The sequence below is a fragment of the Caretta caretta genome, chromosome 1 (genome assembly GCF_965140235.1).
Source record: "Caretta caretta isolate rCarCar2 chromosome 1, rCarCar1.hap1, whole genome shotgun sequence".
NCBI lineage: Eukaryota > Metazoa > Chordata > Testudines > Cheloniidae > Caretta > Caretta caretta.
The window spans coordinates 115,495,776-115,518,813 of NC_134206.1; the positions used below are offsets into that span (position 1 = coordinate 115,495,776).

General features: G+C 42.7%; 1 protein-coding gene across 5 annotated transcripts in view; it reads right to left on the reverse strand.

Moving 5' to 3' along the window:
- NCK2 (NCK adaptor protein 2) overlaps positions 1 to 23,038 on the reverse strand; it is a 164,108-nt gene that overhangs the window by 18,907 nt on the left and 122,163 nt on the right. For all 5 annotated transcript variants that reach the window (XM_048856933.2, XM_075130230.1, XM_048856913.2 and 2 more), the window contains one exon: positions 3,788 to 4,509. In XM_048856933.2, the coding sequence (XP_048712890.1) occupies positions 3,788 to 4,509 (722 nt within the window). The remainder of the gene's footprint in view (positions 1 to 3,787; positions 4,510 to 23,038) is intronic.

Consider the following 23,038-nt stretch of genomic DNA (forward strand, 5'->3'; position numbering starts at 1 on the left):
ATTGCAACCCCTTCCCAAAGCACCCTGCGGCCAGTTGCACAGTGGGATAGCTACCACAATGCACTGCTGTCTTTGCCGTTGCAAGAGCTACTAACGTGGATGCGCTCCAGCGTCACAAGGAGCACAGTGTGGATATGCAACAGCTGTTTAATTCCAGCGTTTTAATAAAAGTGGTATAACATCTGGTGCAGAAACTTGCCAGTGTAGACATACCCTAAATCTAATGTGTAACAAAAAAATGATTCTGAAATGATACTAAACCAAAGGCAGACACACACATCCCAACTACAAAAGTATAGTTCTCTGTTTAGAGAAATGTAGTATCTGTAACACCAGACTGAAGCATTTGGATTAGAGAGAGACCAGCATTGAAGAGAGAATGGAAACCTTAATTCAGAAGAAGCCTGAACCTAAACTTTCTGTGTAGTGCTGTAGCAATCATGTTTTGCTGATGAGCTTAGTAAATTCCATGGGGTTGTCCAATGAGACTTGTATGGGGTCACTGACTTACAGCTGACTTACTTGACTATACCTTGACTGAGTCTTTGTATGCCCCACAAGCGACAATCCTATTGCAGAGTGTGAGAACCACCATTTGGCAACCATATTGGACAACAATTGATCAAATATGAGGTCATTAAATAAAAAGGCTAATGTATTTTCTATATTTCAGATAGAAGTCAGAGTGTCTTTTTAGACCTAGACAACAAAAAAGAGCTGTAACACAGTGGTCATTATGGCGCAGCACGTAGCCACACGTTAGTAAATGTTGCAAAAGTGTTTCTGTTTAGCAATATTTTCAAACTGCTGTAAAATCCATTTGCACAGTCAGAGCAGCCTGAAAACTGGTATGCTGGTTCAGGGCCTAGGATAGAATTTGTGGTGCATAGTTGGGGCTAGACGTTCCAGATATACAGCCCCCAACACAATTTACATCTTTTTAAAAAAATTACTTTTCTATAATACTTTGTTGTGTAGAGATAATTTTTACCTTATGGGCAGAATCCACATAAAATAGAGAAAGACCTACAAAATATCCGTCACCCTAGAGTATTGACCACTGCGGACTGGGAGCCAGAATACCATGAGCCTCAAGTTCTCTTCTTTCAATGACTGCTGTTAATATTTCTGTGCACTTCATAGCTCTTATTAACTAAGGCTGCATATCCCCACGACAGCAAAAGACAAACTATTATTCCCCACATTTTGCAAATAAGATAACAGAGAGGCTGCACAAAGTCATGTCTAGAAAATCTGGGACAAGAAACAGAAACTAACAGTCCAAGAGACGTAGAGTTAAGTTGTGAAGCAGCAGATTTTGATGGGTTTCCCCCAGAGAAGGAACCAAAACCCGGTAGTCTACCAGGAAAAACCCTTAGGTTGCGAGGCCTGAAACCTACACAGACAATCATTTTGCAAGACATCATCTGTATGTCATCAATACTCTTGTGTATGAAATGAGAATTACAAGGAGTGGAAATACTTGTCAGCCTCCACTTCTTCTAACCGTAGTAAGAATAAAGCAGCAAATGTGTTTCAGAAAATAAAGTAATATTTTGCGAGAGTTTAAATTAAAAAAAACAAAAGAAAAATGTTGAAGCAACTTTTAAAAACTATTTTCTTGCCTTTAAATTATTCCCTTGACACCAACAATCTTACTGGCAGAAACAAGGTATGCCAGCAAACCTCAACTTAAAGTACACCACTGAGTTAAAAAAAACAAACTCCAGTAAACTCAAGAGTAGATTTACACTTACTATAAGGCAGAGATCGGCAACCTTTGGCACATGGCCTGCCAGGGTAAGCCACCCTGGCGGGCCGGGCCGGTTTGTTTACCTGTGGTGTCCACAGGTTTGGCTGACTGCAGCTCCCATTGGCCGTGGTTTGCTGCTACAGGCCAATGGGGGCTGCAGGAAGCTGCGGCCAGCACAACCCTTGGCCAGCGCCGCTTCCAGCAGCCCCCATTGGCCTGAAGTGGTGAACCACGGCCAGTGGGAGCGGTGATTGGCCAAACCTGCAGATGCGGCAGGTAAACAAACTGGCCCTAGCCGCCAAGGGGTTTACCAGGCGGGTCGCGGGCCAAAGGTTGCCAATCCCTGCTATAGGGTATTTCTGCTAATTCTGGAAACGCTCCCTCAAAAAAGAACTGGATAACAAGAGCTGTGTTCAGAAGTGCCTGTGATTGCAACCTGGCCAATCTGCCGCAACATTATTCATTTTGCAGACGTTTGACTACATTTTAAGAGCTGGATTTAAATTGACCTTTACCTGGCCAGCACTAATTATAGCACGTGAAATACAAAATGGACTTCAACAGAAGCATGAAGAACTAAAATATTATCAATTTCTAAAAGGTAATTTTAGATTAATAGTAACTAATGAAAAGCCACAATTTGTCAACCAGTATTTACCCTAAAGTACTATTGTTTTGTGAAGTCATTTTACAGAACCTAAACAACACAGAAACAGTTGATATTAGATTAACGGATCATATGAAAAATAATCTTAGTCAGAAGTTCTAAGTAGAAATGATTAATACAAATGATCTAATGCTCCAATAGCTGGGCCTATTTAAGCTATATATTCTCAGACAAAAAACTATCTTAAGATCTGGCCTCTACACAGTTTTATATATATTGCTTTAACTTTATTACTTTGAAACCAGTATAGTTAAATCAGTATAACTCATAGTGTGGATGCAATTATACTGGCATAAAGGTGCTTTAATACAGGTGCCCTAAATTTATGGGAATATAAATACTTTTAAAGTGGTATACTGCGTCCACCTTATGGAATTGTACTTATGCTGGTTTCAGATGGATACCGTTTCGGTATACTTAAATTGTATGTAGATAAACCCTAAGACTGAGTTAGGCTGATGCCATGCAATAACCATATGATAATGATTAAGGCTTTTTAGTATTAGAGGTCCCAGATTAGATAACACTTATTTTTAAAAGACACACTAAGGGATTTTAACTACAATTTTCTTGTCATGATGTCACTATAAGACAGAGTTCAGGTTGTTTGAGTGATTCCATACCTTAGTATATTTGGAACACATTTAAATGTAAACTTTTCTGAATTTCCTGCATTTGTTATGCTTGGTTTGACGTAATTACAACATCCCTCTGATGTCACTGTGGCTCAACTTAAGAGTTACTTGATGCTGTCTGCAACTTATTATAATAATAAAAATTAGATAAAATCTTTAATTACAACTTAATTTACTTTATTACCACCTAATTTCTTCAAATAAAACCTATGCACAAGAGTTCAAGAAATTTTAACTGTATGGAAAATTTGAAGATGTTATTTCATTATTAAGTTCACTCGAGACAAAGAAAAGACTGCTACAGATGCTAAATTTCTTAAAAGACCCATTTTAAATTATTTTTTGTACTCAGAGTAAGTGTGGTAAATTTGGGGAGGATATGCTGTATTTTTCATACCTAACAAGAGAATCCCTGCTTTAAGTTCAAAACGGAATTCAATCTTAACTAGGGAATTATGACTAGTGACTCCAAAATTAGTACACAAACTAGTTCACAATTGTTGTGTTTCATTCCAAAGTTGCACCTCAGTAGTGAATGAAGTGACTCCAGTGTATAGCAAAAATATCAGTTTGTAAAGTTGGTAAATTGCTTACTTCTTTTGGGATAGACACTCACTGTACTAATGTAAGGTAATTATTCACTATCATCATTGCTACTTCAAACACCATACGGTAGTTTTGTTTATTTATATGAAGCAAATAATAAAAATTCAAGTGTTGAATGTCACTTACCGAAGATTCACTATCTCTAACAAGGAAGTCCCCTTCCACTCCCCTCTCATTTAGGGCACATTCTGCTTGATGCCGGGTAACATTCCCATAATACCACTCTCTTCCAGCAAACCGTCCTGTAGAAGATGGCCCTGTATAGCTTATCGGAGGTGGATGGGACGTGTTAATGGTAGGACCATCACTTAAGATTACTACATAGTTTTTAGGAACAAGACCAATTTGCCCTCGGGAATTTTTACATTTCCACCATTCTGGGTCATTTTCTGGTTTTTCAATGACTTCCATGGTTTCCCCCTTTTCAAAATTGAGCTCTTCCTCTGTGACGGAGCTGAATGGATACAGTGTCTGAACAACGTGAAGTAGTTTTGAGCTCTGGCCATTACTCATGGATGCACCTTTCCTTAAACTTAGAAAACTTGGGGAATCTGCAGTTGCTTCCTCAACTTCCTCCACCACATAGTTCGAAGGAAACCAGCCAATCTGTCCATTGTAGCTACCTCTCCACCAGCCGTCACTGCACTTTTCCATAACAATGACTCGGGATCCTTTAACAAGGGACAGCTCATCCTCCCTCTCTGCCACATAGGCAAATTTAACGTAGGCTGGGATGTTAAGGTCATAAATCCGATCTGCACTGCTACCGTTGGATGGATATTCTGCATCTGTACTAGGAGTAGGTGAGGCATCTCGTGCACTTGTCTTCCTTTTTGTTTTACCCAAACCTGTTAAATAAAAAGAGAAATTTCTAGTAGGCATGCAGGATATAAATAGAAAAAATAATAAAAAAAACCATTTAGTCTCTATAATGCATAGCTATAAAATTAGCCAAGTGCTTTCCCTGTCGTTAACAAAAATGTTACACATACAGGTCATAACTATGACATTGGACACAGACTGTCGGGAAATATCAATGTCTTAATATTTTAAGAAATTGCTGTTTGTCTATTGGTTCAGCTTCTAAATATAAGCTTTAATTTGTCCTTTAATGTACCTCTCTACAAAGTCAGTTAATGGTAACTGAGAAACACAGAGTGATGAAAGACACATCATTTACACAAGCAATTAGTGTCTTCTAAAATCCAGTCAGTTTATCATATCTTTTAATTATAACTATAATCACTTAAATTGGTCAGGAAAAAAGTAAAAATAAAAAAAAAAGTTAGCACAGTGAAAAAGGTCCTTCTGAACAAACTACATTCTGCCCCACTTCATTCTTCAGTCTCCAACCAACTTCATCTGAAACTATCTGACAAGTTTCCTGTTGAATTGTGCACCTAGAATGTTCCAGGTATGAGGCTATATAGGTGGAGTGACTTCAAGTAACCCTCAGGTTCTATAATTTTCAAGAAATGTACATTTTGAATTACCTTCAATGATATTAGGAAATGGAAAATATATTTAAAAAGGAATGAAGTGTATGTTTAACTGGAGATTTTTGGCATTGGTGTGGTTTCTCAGCATGTCAATCAGAAAATTCCAGAGTTCTGCAGACATTATCATTTTCAAACATCTGTACCAAAGACTGCCTAAGTATATAAACAGACTGGTACAGAATAGTAGTAACTTGCTCTTCTGAATTTCAAATGATTTAATTAAATTCTGATGTTATTTATTAAGATGGAACCTCAATACAGCACAAGTCAGCCAGCATTCAGAAATCAAACACAATGGACAGAAAACAAAGGTGATGCAAAATCTAACAATTTTGTACTTTTCTCTATGCTCCAGGATCCTATAATGAGCATTATTCAACTAGCAGGGAGCAATTTATCTAAGATGACATGAACATAAACTGCCTATGAAACATGCAGTGAAAATCAAAAGTGTGGCAGTATTTAAAAAAAGAAATGGTCTCATCAGAAGTAGCCATATATGTAATGTAACTGTGATTACAATACCAATTTTGCTTGACCACATCATTTGCTAAATTGCTCTGTTTGTAATTAAGCAAAGTGCTTGTCTAGTGCAAATAAACCCACCTGGTATATTCTTACAGGTTATTCTTTTGAGCAACATACATAAACGTCTGCTAGACTGAGTATATTTAGGCAGCTTCAAAAAGAGAAAGAAATTAACTGGTTAAGCTGATCTAACTGAGACCAAGAACTATAACTTTTGACTGAAGAACATTCCAAGAATTGCAAAAGGCTTCTCTGACCTGTTCCAAGTGGTTACCCATTCCCTGTTAGAGCCTGCTCATCCAGCTTTCACATCCTGCTAACCATATCACTTCAGCTGGAAATGAGTGGCTGTGCTCCTTGGCAAGATGACAGCAGAGAGACCAGTTTATTGCCCTATGGGATACAACGTGATAACACCACTTCTACTCTTTGAGCAAACTCCAGTAGGAAGTTGGCTAAGGTCCAATCTCTGATGAAAAATTCCAATCTCAGCTATTTAGCAGTGACTGTCAACCAAAAGAATACAAGAACTAAGTGAAGTTAATTAGGGAGGTTATGTACAAACAAAACATTTGTTACTATATAAAAAAGCTGAACAAAATGCAAGTCTGAAATTAATGACCTCATTACTTCTTCACGCACAAATGTAACGACTGAGATGTGATTTAACACCCTCCCCCCCCCAAATCCATACTAGTAGCTGAGATTTCAAAATATTTATCCCTATCAGTTCCAGGAAACCTTGAGGTCTGGTACTAAAGTATAGGAAAACTTTTCTGAAATTTTCCTTTCTTGAGCAATAAGATCCAGGAAAGTGGGAATTCTGCTCTATGCACAGACTTGGAGGCAGACCATATCTGTCAATCAGAAGCATTGTGGCTCCACTTCTGAGAAACTGCTAGTCGAGACACTTCCATAAGCCTAGGAAAAACTAAGCACTCTAAGGAAAATTAAGCACTTAGACAAAGCAGTAACTTGACCTTTGAAAGTCGGAACTGACAGGCATAACCCAAATCCATTTTGAAGAAATCTGAGCATCTGTGGTACCCATGAAGATGATTTGGTGGGGGGTGTCATTTGTCCTGGGACCGATGGTTAAAGGCCCTCAAATATGGTTAAAGGCCCTCAACCAGGCCCTCAAATATGCTGAGTTTGTAGATTTATTTTTGGAAGCTAAAGTTGTGGATATCAGCCCTCTGAACAACTTCTTTGGCTTAAGAGGCTCTGTTCAAGAACTAGGCAGCTAGACTCACACAGTTTGGATTTTGATGCATAATTGGCCTTGTAATATCATAACCCTTTAGATGGAAAACTGAGGGGGAGCTTTGTACCCTTTCAAGAAGACGAGAGAATCAAGGTCTCCTTGGCCAGAAAGATATACCAGAATTACCAGTGCTGCTTCTCTTCTGATTGTCTTCAGCATTCTGCTGAGGAGAGAAAAAGGAAAGGAAGGCATATAAGAGTCTCCTTTGGCTATCTTCACAACAAAGCATCTGTTGCCCTGGCTCTGTGATCTCAACTGGAAAAAGAAAAAACACTGAAACTTCATGATTCAGGTGGAAGGCAAACAGATCTGTTGCTGTGAGACTAAATTTCTTTACCAGGAGATGTACACCTCTAGGTGTAATTCCCATTCTGGATGATCTGACTTTTGCATGATGAGCCAGTCAGCCGCAATATTCAATTTTGCTTTGGCTGGGAAGGGAGCAAAATGACTGCACATTTTCCTTTTCCCAAGTCATCAGGAGGTGAGCTTCTCTTTGAAGGACTGTAGACTTTGTTTCCTTTGTCTGTTTACATATGAATGGCTGAGGTATTGTCTGTCATGATCAGCACTTGAGTTAAGTCCAGATATGGGAGCAAAGCCTTGAGACCATATTGGATTATCCTGAGCTCTCACCAATTTATGCTGTGCTTACTCTCATTTGAGCCAGATTCCTTGGATGGTCCTTGACCGCCTGTGAATGACCCAAGAATCCTCCTACAGTGGATAAGGAATAGTTTAGGGAGGGATAAGACAAAGCTCTGTGGTAGCCTCATGTGAGCACTGGCCCACTAAGAATATCCACATGGGAGACCAATGATCCCAGAAGAGACAGAAGCATATGAACGGGTACTCCCCTTAACAGACTATTTAGATAAGATTTCTCTGCTTCTGCGTTTTCTGCAACAAGCAACTTTGTAGAGGACAGTAACCGTTCCCATTCACAGATTGGGAATAACTGAGACTTTCACAAAATTGTGGCTTTGGAGCGTCCTGTTTCGGTAGGATAGTCTCTGACTCTGGATGAGGCTTGGATAAGGTCACCCAGGACGGGGCAGACAGAGATCACTTCCTTTCTGACAGGTGATATTAACTCTACCAGCACTTTTATAAACAAAAGTGCTGCTGCTAAATCTAAGAGCAAGAACCTATACGGGTAATGTTGTGCTTCAAGAGGAAAGTTTAAGAAGCATCTGTGAGACTGCTGAATTGAGATATGGACACCTGCATTGTTCCCAGGTATAGATGTCATACAGTCCCCTTGGTCGATGGCAGATCATATGGATTTTAAGGTCTCCATATTGAATTTTGATTTTTTTAAAATGTTTTGTTGAGACACTTGATGTTGAGAAGTGCTCTGTAACAGTCTGACTTTTTTTTTTTAAAACTAGGAATAATATGGAATAGGGCCTTTTTTCCTCTGAAGAGCAGGGACAGGTTCAATTGTCCCCATTCGCAGGAAATCTAGGATAGCTGTCTGCACGCCCTGACTCCTTCTCAGGGAAAAGCTCTGAGGCTGTGAGATTTATTTAATAGGCTGAGAGAGATCATACCTGCTATACTGTCCACCCATATTAGCACTGCTTCTGAAAGCATGCAGGGGCACTTAGGGTGTGTTATACAGATAAAACTACACTATCGTTTCAGAAGACAAGACAAGATGTCACGTTCATTATAATAACACAATTTGATTTAAAACCAATAACTAATATCTAATACCTATGTACCCCCCCCCCCCCCAAATATTCTGCAGCTGCTAGATAGTTACCAGTCCTGAATGTGGCTTGAGTTCATGGCTTGGGTTCGTAGCTTGTGGCGGCTAACTGGCCAGGAAAGCCGGGCACAAGGAAGGACTGGGGTCTCTGTTGGGCATGCACCGATGCCCTTCCATGTTGGCAGCAGAATGTTACCCTCCAAAGTCTTCCATCTCACCCATCCTTCTTGTAGGCTTTAGTTTGAATTCAGAGTCTATAGATCTTGCTGTGTCAGGCTGCCTCTGGGTCCGGTGTGATTGATCACCCATCAATCGCAGACATGACTTTCAGCCTAGGACCTGGCTTTGATGTTTCTTCAATTGTACTTTTGTTCTTTTCTTTTTAGGGTGGACTCTTTTTTGCTTTGTCAGGGCTGTTGTCTGCATCTTCTGCCACTGGTGTTTACGCTTTATTTCATCAGGACAGGCTGAGGCTGGAGGTTGATTCCATCATCCATACATACCTCATTCACACATCTAAACTACACTAATAAGATTACAGCAGGGTTTTGCAAAAATGAAGGTTGCAGCAAGCTTTTACAAAATGGAGTGAGCATTTTGAAATAGAGACAAGTTTGGGACAAGTTAAAATGGAGTTTGAGTTACAATACGGACAAGTGTAAGGAATGGCAAACAGTGAAAGGAAGTTCCAATATAGACAAGTATAATGAATGACAAACAGTGAGCAGAAGTTACAATGTTGAAACAGTGCAAGTTTCAGTGACTTAAGCAGCAATTGGATTACAAGTGAAACTCAATTAGCCAGTTATTGGGGTACCTGGTTTTATGAATGAATGTAGTTTCATTTATAAAACTTTACTTATGAAGTTATATTAATAAAGTGAACAATTAAAAACAATTTCATTGATCAGTTCTACAGGTATCATATGACAATTCTCTTTGGTTTATTTACTTATCCTTGTTAGCATGCTGTCTGAAGGAGAGAGCTGAGATTATGCCTACCTGGATTTAGCTGCCTGCGAAGGACCTATATAGTAAGGATGTCACACTTTCAGATACAATTTTTTTCCCCACTTAGAAATGATGAGCCCTTGACCGCAGGGGAAAAAGGCACACCCATCTTTGGTAATGACACTGGGATAAATTTTGACTGTGCACACCAATAAACCTTCTAGCCGTAGAAACTGGAGGTCAGGGGACGTGGGGGGTAGAAGAAAGAAATGGTGAGCCAAAGGCCCCTCACTGTCTGCTGCTTCTTCCACATCTACACTGCTGTTCCTCTTATCAATTCATAGCCACGTGCCGGAGAAAGAGATGGAAGTGATAGTGAAAACTGACATCCTGCAATAGAAGCTGAGAGCAATAACCAGGACATTAAAGCCTGGTGACCCACAGCAATCACTCGGAATGAAAGCCCAATAGTTAAGACATGGCAACCTGCAGGACAAGAGCCCCATTGTTGTCCCAGTCTTTAAGCACGGCAGGAAATCTCCATCCCACTATTACATGCTCACAGGTTATATGAGGAGGGATATCTAGCTAAAGTTTATGTATGGTATCTACAGACCTCAAACTATAGTTTACAATACTCAATACACTTTTCCTGAAAGTCTATGCTCTGTGCATGTATGTGGTAGGGAGCTATGTATTTATTTTATTATTTGAGTCTTTAGCTCTGATTTGGAGTGTTGGTCTCCCTCTCCTAGCAGGGAGAATTCCCCATGTGGGGGTTGTGTATATGTGTGCATAGAGGAAACAGCACTTCTATGGCCTGGTCTTTTCTGCATCGATTTGCCATGCTGCACTCTGAGACCTGATCTACACTGCAGCAGGGCGGGGGAGAGGATAGGGAGCTGCTCTGCAGACACCAGGAGGGAGCTGCTGCTTGCTGGTCTTGGACCTGGGACTGCTGCTGTTGTCTGTACTAAGCCTAGTGCATTTTGCCACTGCTTCCAGGGAAAGAGGCTGCTGGAAATCCTGCCTGTCTGAGCACTTGAGAAAGGCCTGGATCTTTACAGAACAGGCACAGATCCCAACGTAGGCATTTAAACAGCGGGGGAGATGGAGGAAAGACAACATCTGGTTTCCCTCTCAGCATTGCTGCCCTCCAAGTGGGTGGGGGCATTTCTCCATTGAGGAGAAAGGAAATAATCTCTGCCTATAAAGGCAGATTCTGACAGCCTGGAGATTTTAAGCCTCCCCCCCTTACTTTTTCTTCTTTAAATTTGCTTTGCATCAGGAGGAGCTAGTCTGTCTGCCTGCAGCTGGAGAGGCAGATGGAATCTGGCAGTTTTTCAGAGATGGAGCCACACTTTCCCTGCTTCTGAATGAGAGGTTTGGTCTGCCTCCAAAGGCTGCATAGAGTAAGCAGAGTGCCCAATGTCATGGGCCTGTGGACCTCATTATGAATAAGGGCATGTCTACACTACAAAATTAAATCGACCTAAGTTATGTTGACATACAGCCACCGCAGTAATTGAATCAGTTTTACATGTCCACTTTAAGCTCCCTTCGTTGGTGGTGCGCATCCTCAACAGGAACTCTTGCACCAATTTAATTGCCATTGTGGGGCATTGTGGGATGGTTTCTAGAAGGCAGCAACAGTCAATGTAAGGAAAGCAGTGTCTACACTGACACTGCGTCAACCTAACTACATCTACTTAAGTGCTATGCCACTCACAGAGGTGGAGTTATTAAGTCGGTGTAGTAGACGAGTTACTTCGGTGGGAGCTACATTTTAGTGTAGATGTTTACAGAGTTAGGCCGATGTAAGCTGACTTACTTTGACCTAACTCTGTAGTGTAGACCAGGCCTAAGAATTCACTAATGCCACACTGCTGTAGTGGAATCAACACAAAAAGACAACATGGACACGGAGATTACTGGAAGATCAACTACAATTAACCATCCAGAGTTAAGACTATGAATTTTACATGCAATTCATAAATAGGAGAAGTAACATGGTTTCTTAGAATCTCTGCACTATGGTAACAGACTATGAAAAGCAAATATATCCTCTTTAAGCACTAAACTGCAAGAGCCAATTAAATATCAAAAGTTCACAGAAGTCCATGGCTGTAATGACACCTAGAAGAAAGTGATCAGACATGGATAAAACAATGCATGAAACAAAAAGATCTAGCAGCTAGAGAGCCAGGAGACAATTGTTTCAAAACCAGAGTGAAGCGCTAATTAGAAAGGGTAGAGCTGAACTGAGAGGAACAGTTCTGTAAACAGAACTGTAGATAGGTATATCTGTTGTGATAATGTGCATTAAAAAGAAGCTTGGATTCTGAAGTGTAAAAAAAAATCCCAAAATCACTTTAAAGGTTTATTAGGTATTTTAAGAGATGATCTGAAAGCTTTTTTGCTTGGAAAACAAATTCAGGCTGGAAATCTCACAAGCTGTTTTTTCCCCCCCACAAGATTTCTAGAACTTTCTGGTTTAGGCTGGGCTAGAAATTCAACAAAAAACAACCTCTTGCATTGTAGTTCAGTACTTCTTTTTCTGGCTCATGCCACAAACCACAACAAGGTAGAAAAACTAAAAGAAAACAACAAACAAGTGAAGTCTTTCAAAGCTCAAAGACTGTTTTGCTTTTTGTCTGAACTTATCTGTGAGCAAGCCAGTCAGTCACTGATTGGTACTTAGGGTATGTCTACACTACGAAATTAGGTCGAATTTATAGAAGTCGGTTTTTTAGAAATCGGTTTTATATATTCGAGTGTGTGTGTCCCCACAGAAAATGCTCTAAGTGCATTAAGTGCATTAACTCGGCGGAGTGCTTCCACAGTACCGAGGCTAGAGTCGACTTCCCGAGTGTTGCACAGTGGATAGCCATCCCACAGTTCCCGCAGTCTCTGCTGTCCATTGGAATTCTGGGTTGAGATCCCAATGCCTGATGGGGCTAAAACATTGTCGTGGGTGGTTCTGGGTACATATCGTCAGGCCCCCGTTCCCTCCCTCCCTCCCTTCGTGAAAGCAAGGGCAGACAATCGTTTCACGCCCTCTGTGAAAGCAAGGGCAGACAATCGTTTCGCGCCTTTTTTCCTGAGTTACCTGTGCAGACGCCATACCACGGCAAGCATGGAGCCCGCTCAGGTAACCGTCACCGTATGTCTCCTGGGTGCTGGCAGACGCGGTACGGCATTGCTACACAGTAGCAGCAACCCATTGCATTGTGGCAGCAGACAGTACAGGACGACTGGTAGCCGTCCTCGTCATGTCTGAGGTGCTCCTGGCCACGTCGGCTGGGAGCGCCTGGGCAGACATGGGCGCAGGGACTAAATTTGGAGTGACTTGACCAGGTCATTCTCTTTAGTCCTGCAGTCAGTCCTATTGAACCGTCTTATGATGAGCAGGCAGGCGATACGAATTGCTAGCAGTCGTACTGTACCATCTTCTGCAGGGCAGGCAAGAGATGAGGATGGCTAGCAGTCGTACTGTACCATCTTCTGCCGAGCAGCCATGAGATGTGGATTTCATGCAGTCCTTCTGCACCGTCTGCTGCCAGCCAAAGATGTAAAAGATAGATGGAGTGGGTCAAAACAAGAAATAGACCAGATTTGTTTTGTACGCTTTTGCTTCCCCCCCTCCCCTGTCTAGGGGACTCATTCCTCTAGGTCACACTGCAGTCACTCACAGAGAAGGTGCAGCGAGGTAAATGTAACCATGTATCAATCAGAGGCCAGGCTAACCTCCTTGTTCCAATAAGAACGGTAACTTAGGTGCACCATTTCTTATTGGAACCCTCCGTGAAGTCCTGCCTGAAATACTCCTTGATGTACAGGCACCCCCTTTGTTGATTTTAGCTCCCTGAAGCCAACCCTGTAAGCCGTGTCGTCAGTCGCCCCTCCCTCCGTCAGAGCAACGGCAGACAATCGTTCCGCGCCTTTTTTCTGTGCGGACGCCATACCAAGGCAAGCATGGAGGCCGCTCAGCTCACTTTGGCAATTAGGAGCACATTAAACACCACACGCATTATCCAGCAGTATATGCAGCACCAGAACCTGGCAAAACGATACCGGGCGAGGAGGCGATGTCAGCGCGGTCATGTGAGTGATCAGGACATGGACACAGATTTCTCTGAAAGCATGGGCCCTGCCAATGCATGCATCATGGTGCTAATGGGGCAGGTTCATGCTGTGGAACGCCGATTCTGGGCTCGGGAAACAAGCACAGACTGGTGGGACCGCATAGTGTTGCAGGTCTGGGACGATTCCCAGTGGCTGCGAAACTTTTGCATGCGTAAGGGCACTTTCATGGAACTTTGTGACTTGCTTTCCCCTGCCCTGAGGCGCATGAATACCAAGATGAGAGCAGCCCTCACAGTTGAGAAGCGAGTGGCGATAGCCCTGTGGAAGCTTGCAACGCCAGACAGCTACCGGTCAGTAGGGAATCAATTTGGAGTGGGCAAATCTACTGTGGGGGCTGCTGTGATGCAAGTAGCCCACGCAATCAAAGATCTGCTGATATCAAGGGTAGTGACCCTGGGAAATGTGCAGGTCATAGTGGATGGCTTTGCTGCAATGGGATTCCCTAACTGTGGTGGGGCCATAGACGGAACCCATATCCCTATCTTGGCACCGGAGCACCAAGCCGCCGAGTACATAAACCGCCAGGGGTACTTTTCAATAGTGCTGCAAGCTCTGGTGGATCACAAGGGACGTTTCACCAACATCAACGTGGGATGGCCGGGAAAGTTGCATGACGCTCGCATCTTCAGGAACTCTGGTCTGTTTCAAAAGCTGCAGGAAGGGACTTTATTCCCAGACCAGAAAATAACTGTTGGGGATGTTGAAATGCCTATATGTATCCTTGGGGACCCAGCCTACCCCTTAATGCCATGGCTCATGAAGCCGTACACAAGCAGCCTGGACAGCAGTCAGGAGCTGTTCAACTACAGGCTGAGCAAGTGCAGAATGGTGGTAGAATGTGCATTTGGACGTTTAAAGGCGCGCTGGCGCAGTTTACTGACTCGCTTAGACCTCAGCGAAACCAGTATTCCCACTGTTATTACTGCTTGCTGTGTGCTCCACAATATCTGTGAGAGTAAGAGGGAGACGTTTATGGCGGGGTGGGAGGTTGAGGCAAATCGCCTGGCTGCTGGTTACGCGCAGCCAAACACCAGGGTGGTTAAAAGAGCACAGGAGGGCACGGTACGCATCAGAGAAGCTTTGAAAACCAGTTTCATGACTGGCCAGGCTACGGTGTGAAAGTTCTGTTTGTTTCTCTTTGATGAAACCCCCCGCCCCTTGGTTCACTCTACTTCCCTGTAAGCTAACCACCCGACCCTCCTCCCTTCGATCACCGCTTGCAGAGGCAATAAAGTCATTGTTGCTTCACATTCATGCATTCTTTATTCATTCATCACACAAATAGGGGGATGACTACCAAGGTAGCCCAGGAGGGGTGGTGGAGGAGGGAAGGAAAATGCCACACAGCACTTTAAAAGTTTACAACTTTAAAATTTATTGAATGCCAGCCTTCTTTTTTTTGGGCAATCCTCTGTGGCGGAGTGGCTGGTTGGCTGGTGGCCCCCACACTGCGTTCTTGGGCGTCTGGGTGTGGAGGCTATGGAACTTGGGGAGGAGGGCGGTTGGTTACACAGGGGCTATTGTGGCAGTCTGTGCTCCAGCTGCCTTTGCTGCAGCTCAACCATACACTGGAGCATACTGGTTTGGTCCTGCAGCAGCCTCAGCATTGAATCCTGCCTCCTCTCATCACGCTGCCGCCACATTTGAGCTTCAGCCCTGTCTTCAGCCCGCCACTTACTCTCTTCAGCCTGCCACCTCTCCTCCCCGTCATTTTGTGCTTTCCTGTACTCTGACATTATTTGCCTCCACGCATTCGTCTGTGCTCTGTCAGTGTGGGAGGACAGCATGAGCTCGGAGAACATTTCATCTCAAGTGCGTTTTTTTTTCTTTCTAAGCTTCACTAGCCTCCGGGAAGGAGAAGATCCTGTGATCATTGAAACACATGCAGCTGGTGGAGAAAAAAAAAGGGACAGCGGTATTTAAAAAGACACATTTTATAAAACAGTGGCTACACTCTTTCAGGGTAAACCTTGCTGTTAACATTACATACATAGTACATGTACTTTCGTTACTAGGTCGCATTTTGCCTCCCCACACCGCATGGCTACACCCTCAAACCTCCCCCCCTCCCTGTGGCTAACAGCGGGGAACATTTCTGTTTAGCCACAAGCAAACAGCCCAGCAGGAATGGGCTCCTCTGAGTGTCCCCTGAGGGAAAGCACTCTATTTCAACCAGGTGACCATGAATTATATCTAACGCTCCTGAGGATAACACAGAGAGATAAAGAACGGATGTTGTTTGAACGCCAGCAAACATACACTGCAATGCTTTGTTGTACAATGATTCCCGAGTACATGTTACTGGCCTGGAGTGGTAAAGTGTCCTACCATGAAGGACGCAAGAAGGCTGCCCTCCCCAGAAACCTTTTGCAAAGGCTTTGGGAGTACATCCAGGAGAGCCGCGAATGCCAGGGCAAAGTAATCCTTTCACATGCTTGCTTTTAAACCATGTATAGTGTTTTCAAAAGGTACACTCACCAGAGGTCCCTTCTCCGCCTGCTGGGTCCAGGAGGCAGCCTTGGGTGGGTTCGGGGGGTACTGGCTCCAGGTCCAGGGTGAGAAACAGTTCCTGGCTGTCGGGAAAACCAGTTTTTCCACTTGCTTGCTGTGAGCGATCTACAACCTCCTCCTCCTCATCATCTTCTTCGTCCCCAAAACCTGCTTCCGTATTGCCTCCATCTCCATTGAAGGAGTCAAACAACACGGCTGGGGTAGTGTGGCTGGACCCCCTAAAATGGCATGCAGCTCATCATAGAAGCGGCATGTTTGGGGCTCTGACCCAGAGCGGCCGTTTGCCTCTCTGGTTTTCTGGTAGGCTTGCCTCAGCTCCTTCAGTTTCACGCGGCACTGCTTCGGGTCCCTGTTATGGCCTCTGTCCTTCATGCCCTGGGAGATTTTGACAAAGGTTTTGGCATTTCGAAGACTGGAACGGAGTTCTGATAGCACGGATTCCTCTCCCCATACAGCGATCAGATCCCATACCTCCCGTTCGGTCCATGCTGGAGCTCTTTTGCGATTCTGGGACTCCATCATGGTCACCTGTGCTGATGAGCTCTGCATGGTCACCTGCAGCTTGCCACGCTGGCCAAACAGGAAATGAGATTCAAAAGTTCGCGGTTCTTTTCCTATCTACCTGGCCAGTGCATCTGAGTTGAGAGTGCTGTCCAGAGCGGTCACAATGGAGCACTCTGGGATAGCTCCCGGAGGCCAATACCGTCGAATTGTGTCCACAGTACCCCAAATTCGAGCCGGCAAGGCCGATTTAAGCGCTAATCCACTTGTCAGGGGTGGAGTAAGGAAATCAATTTTAAGAGCCCTTTAAGTCGAAATAAAGGGCTTCATCGTGTGGACGGGTGCAGGTTTACATCGATTTAATGCTGCTAAATTCGACCTAAAGTCCTAGTGTAGAGCAGGACTAAGATACAGTACCACAGTAGAGAAGTTAGATATCACTGCAAGGATATTTTTTTTTCTTTTTTTTAACTTGGAAGTTACCAGTAGTAGAACTGAACTAATTGTTCAGTAGCCTACTGGCATCAAGCAGAGTGGGAGGGATTAATAACATCTCTAGCTTTCATTTGTTTATTATGTGCAACTTTATTGAACAAATGATTCTGTAACTGAGAAAGAGAATTTAGCAGAATGGCCATAATAATGTAAAAACAAAGTTAAGACAGTTCCAGAATTTATGTGTATGTACCTATGATAACAAAGATGTAATCACAGCTGTCTAAAAAAAATGTATGTATACTCTGTCTGGCCAAAACATCCCTGCTCCTTCTAGAAGACTACATTAATAATTTGTGTCAGGATATCCCTACGCCTGAAGCTCCACTAATGTATTTCCTGGAAAGGAAAGCACTTAATCACTTCATGATCTTATTAGATTAAAATACACTGTTTAGCAACAATTGTGCTGATACATTTTTGGCATTTTTCTTTCCCTGGTTTCATTAATAGAGGCATTTGTATGAAAAAAGCAACTTTGTTTTGGAGATCCCCATACTTTTGTTTCTTTCACCTCACTTTAAGTCATAATCATTGTAATACAACAATTAGTTGCTGTGAAGGCAAATGTAATAAGCACAAAGGATTAGGTTTCAAGTGAAGAAAAAGCAATGGGAGCAGATGAATTCCAAAATGGCAAAGATTCTGTTTTATGTAAATATGTCTAATAACAAAAGTTGTATATAGATAATTCAACAAGCTCATTTTCCTCTATTTAAATTTTCCCCTTAAAGCAGGGGCGGGTAAACTTTTTGGCCCGAGGGCTGCATCGGGTTTCTGAAATTGTATGGAGGGTCAGGTAGGGGACATCCAACCCCCCTGTTCCCTGATGGCCTCCCGGAGACCCCTGCCCCATCCATCCCCTGCTCTCTGTCCCCTGACCGCCCCTGGACACCCTACCGCTAACTGCCCCCCACACCCAATCCAACTCCCCTCTCCTTCCTGACTGCCCCCCCCCGGACCCCTGCCCTATCCAACCACCCCTTCTCCTTGACTGCCCCCCGCTGCCCCATCCAACCCCCCCCTTTCCTGATGGCCCCCCCAGAGCCCTGCCACATCCAACCACCCCTTCTCCCTGTCCCCTGACTGTCCCACGCCACCCCATCCAACCCCCCCTCTCCTTCTTGACTGCCCCCCTGGGACCCCTTCCCCCATTCAACCACCCTGTTCCCTGCCCTCTGACCACCCCGACCCACACCCCTGGCTCTGACCACCCCCCGAACTCCCCTGCCCTCTATCCAATACCTCCCCACCTCCTTACCGCGGTATCTGGAGCATTGGTGGCTGGCGGCGCGGCTGCACCAGGACAGACAGCCGTGCACAGAGCACCTGGTCAGGTCAGGCCAGGCTCTGCAGCTGCGCTGCCCCAGGAGCTCGCTGCTTCGCCGCCCAGCTCATTGTGCCAGGAGCTCAGGGGCCGTAGTTTGCCCACCTCTGCCTTAAAGGGTTGACAGCGCTAGTTTACAGGCACAAATAGGGTTGAGACAAAACATAGGTGGCTGGCCCCATTTGAGGAGAAGCTTCAACAGAAGGGCCAGGAGCAGATTCTTGTCTGCTCCAAGACCCTCACAGCACCAAACCACGCTCTGGAGTTTCTCAGAACCATGGCTCCCGCAGCACTGAGATACTCTCTTGCACCTGAGGGGACAGCTACTCCAAAGAAAACTTCAACAGAATTGAGGGCATCAAGCCCAAAAAGGAATCATCAGTGTCTGGCACTGACAACACTGCTGAATCCTCAGAGCCCCTTTATTAACACCTTTAATGGGAATCTGTTGGTAATCCAGGGAAAGGGAGGATCAATCCTACAATCCAATGGGCACTGCAGAGCAGAGGACAAAACCAAATGGCCTGGATCCAAGGAGGCCCTTTCTTTGTCAAAAATTGTATGTTCTGAGGAGGCAAACCACAATAAGCCCCAGCCAGTGATTTTTTCCTTCCAGCACCTTGTTACTTCTTTAGAGCCACTGAAAGTCAGAGCAGAATTTTCCAAAGCTCAAAGGGTCTGGATCTTGGAGTCAGCAGTATCTTATGAAGTGACCTTTATAGGCCACCTTCTTTTGAGATGGACCCCTAGTCCGCCTGCAGAGACTCAGCAGGCTTTGGCACCAAGATGGGTTTCATAGCCACACCACTTTGTGCTCAGAAACCCTTTTTTAACGAAGGTCTCTAAGACTGCACTCTTAATGCACCCCAAAGGAGAATATTTTGGACTCTTGTTTGGTGGCCCTTTTTCTCTTTCAGAAAAGGACTTTGAGAACACGACCATCTGAACCAGGCTTTCTGACATGGCAAGATATGCATATCTTAAACCTTTGGTTTTTTTGTTATATCTGCCTTAATGGTTAGACTGATAAAGTTGTTCGGTTTATACAAAAAAACTTGAAGTTACTACTAAATGAACCTACAAGAACTATACAGAAATTAGAATCAACAGCTTTCCTCACTACTGCACAACACAAGGGAGACAGAGGTACCCTGGCAGACAGAGAGGATCTGCAGGACCACTAGGATGGGCTATTTATATGCTTGAGTTCAGAGTGGGGGTAGCATGTCCTTGACCCCAAGGAAGGTAGGGCTTGAGGAACATCACACTGATCAAATGTAACTTCACAAGAGATTCTATGATTAGGCCTGCAGTTGGCCTCTGTGGAGGCAATATCAGGGAGGAGAACCTGTCATTTTCATCACATATCTGGCAGTTCTCTTCTAGCAGCAGACAAACACATCCTTTTCTCTAGATTTATGTTCCATTTTCTAATTATAGTTTATACTATGTAATATTTTTGCTCGACAAAAGAACATTTACAAAGCAAGCTTATATTTACTAAGTCTTCTCATGCTCCTGAATATTTGTGTTCTTGGTTGTTACTGATGATGAATTATCACATTTTTGCACTTTGAGTATTTCTACTCATTCAGATAAACAGAAGAGTAGAAAACACCGAAGTGACTACACAATGTATCTCCCTTGTCAATCCTAATCAATACTCCAAATTTGTTTAACCTCTAGTCTTATGTTCTATTTCAAGTTGAGCTAATTAACATGCATCATAGAAACCAGAGATTGAAGAGACCTTTAGTCATCTTGCCTAAAACCCGAAAAATACAAAATTGTTCCCTAAATTATATAGTTTCAAACATTAAATAAAGCTTCTTTTTCCTCCAAAAGCATCGCCATTTTCTGTTTATTGTTGACAAAAGTATGCTTCCCACACATCCAAAGCTGTCATTAAATGCTGAATCTTCTTCTTACTCAAGACACTGAAAATACAATAAACCTTCTTTCCTGTCCCAATGGCTAAGTGATTTGTCCATGCTCTGATCAGCTCCTGAGTAGTTCAAACTATTTTTTTCAGTGTAGATTACCTGGCATTTATCAACACTGAATTTCATCTGCATCTTACAGTTCATTCATCTCACTCTGTTAGATCCCTCTGGAGAGCCTGAGTTTTCTCAGGCCATGACTAATCTAAATATTTTTGTGCAAGCTGGAATACTTTAAATAAACCATTACTTTCGTCAAAACATACTAAAACTTTCCCCATACCAAAAGTCCCAGTTCTACATCAAGACACATCAAAAGCAAAATTTTGAATAATGTATAGCTACGACAAGAAACTTCATTGTTCACCTGCCACCTAAACTCAGACTGCAATCTGCCTGTGTAAAATATGACATGTTTAACGTGTGGAAATCACGTACAGAGTAAGTGAACGATTCTGTTTCTATAGTTCATTTGTGTATCAAATCAATACCAGGAAAAAGAATAAACCTAAACCATGACCTCTGGCTGGTGGGAAGGTTGTGGGAGAAATGTTTGGTATCCGCAGAAAACAAAAATATAGAAGGGTAGGGTAAAGGAGAGGGGGAAAAACAGCTTAGATGATATCCTGAAACGCTAGACAAAAATACTTCCAAAATGTTAATTTCAACACAGAAAACCCTCAAGACACTGAACTTGCTTGTGTCCATTTAAAAATCACAGTTAGGTCTGAAATTTAAAAAAAATGTATTACTGTTACAAGAAGTAGAGATTAAATATAAAACTTTTTTTTTTTTTTTGTATTTGACAGCAATTAATTTCTCTAGTTGTCTGCGGCAATCTTTCAAAAACAGCAGGAGGTAACGTTTTTTAATAGTAAACTTTTAAAATAGGAACTCAGGAGTAGCTGTATTACCTGAAACTAACTTTTAACTCTTTGTTTAAAAATTACTAAACGTCAATTTTATGGTGTCCCTTTCTTTCCCATAGCCTATAAAATCAGTTTCTCTAAAAGTAATAAAGTGTGTAATGCATATCTGCACATTTGGTAGCAAAAGCTGTTGAGTAAATGCAACCCGTTTTTTTCTTTCCCCAAGACAAGTTTTTGACAATACTTTGCTATGATTTTTGTTTCTTCTATATGAATAAGTTCATTTTTCATAGTAGTCAGAGCTAGTTATTCAATTAATAACAGCATTACAGATTTATCCATTTTCTCGCAAAGGTACTATACTGTCAAGCATATGATCATATATAGTTGTAAACCAACTAAAATTAACCTATGTCTGAAAAGGATAATCAAATAGACACCTGTGGCTAAAACAAACATGTCAAACAGTAACTACTTCTTTGTTTTACATCTATTCTCTATATTTACGTATACTAAAAGCTATTTCTTACTTCAAAAAATGGACTGCACTGCATTACTCAACCAATCCAGGAATTCATATTGACCGGACTTCTGAATCAGAATACAACTTTCTTTTCACAGTCATAAGTAGAGCTGCACAGAGAACGGCAATTCCACTTCACAGAATCTTTTGAGATTTAGAAATTTGGTTTGTTCTGATTTGGAATGAAACTAAAACATTTCTAAATTTTCTGAAAAATGGAACGACTGTTCTCTGCCTCTTTTCCTGGGAGTCAAGGACCTGGGAGCCCAGGATGCCAAAGAGCTGGGAGCCCAAGCTCCCTGGCAACCCACCAACCAGGCTGCCAAGGAGCCAGGTGGGTAAACTAGCAGGAAACCAGGCAGGTGTCACTCGGAAATTTGTCTGGCAGGCAGCTTTCCATCAGAAATCTATCTGGTTTCAGTGAATTTAGCTGAAATCAACATGGTCCTGCACGACAATTAGATTTTGATGAATCAACAAATTCAGACAAAAATACATTTCAATTGAATGTTTCTATTTTAGTCATAAGGATTCAATATGAGGGCCTGCACAATTGTATCTGGAGTGGTTAAAATTATTTCCTAATTTGGACCCAGCAAGAAGGCCTCCAGAGAAGAGGGTTAACTTCAGAAAGCCTATAATTCAGAAAATAGCTATTTTTCAATATCAGGTAATCTAGACAGATATACAAAGGATCTCTGAAAAGAAAAACGGCCTTACTGAAGGCCCTGAGTAAAACCACAGTCTTCCCATTGTTTAGGCCTCAGATACGACCTCCCAACATGGCCCTGGTGTGGGGTAATAAACTACTTCACAAATATAAGAGATTGGCAGGAGATTAACATAGCCATTGGGCAGCACTTAGATATCTTAAATTTAAATGCAGTATTTCTTGTGGCTTCTCATAGGGAAGGAGTCAAGATAAATGAATGATAGATGAACATCCTAAAGTCAAATAACTCAATTTCTAGTCAGAAACCAACATTATCCTTTGAATTAAACAGATATTTTAGCTATTTGGAGTATTTTTCATTTACCACCACCACCACACCCTTTTTGGTGCCCTTCTCTTAGGGAAACACTCATCTCAATGACACTTTCTGCTTAAA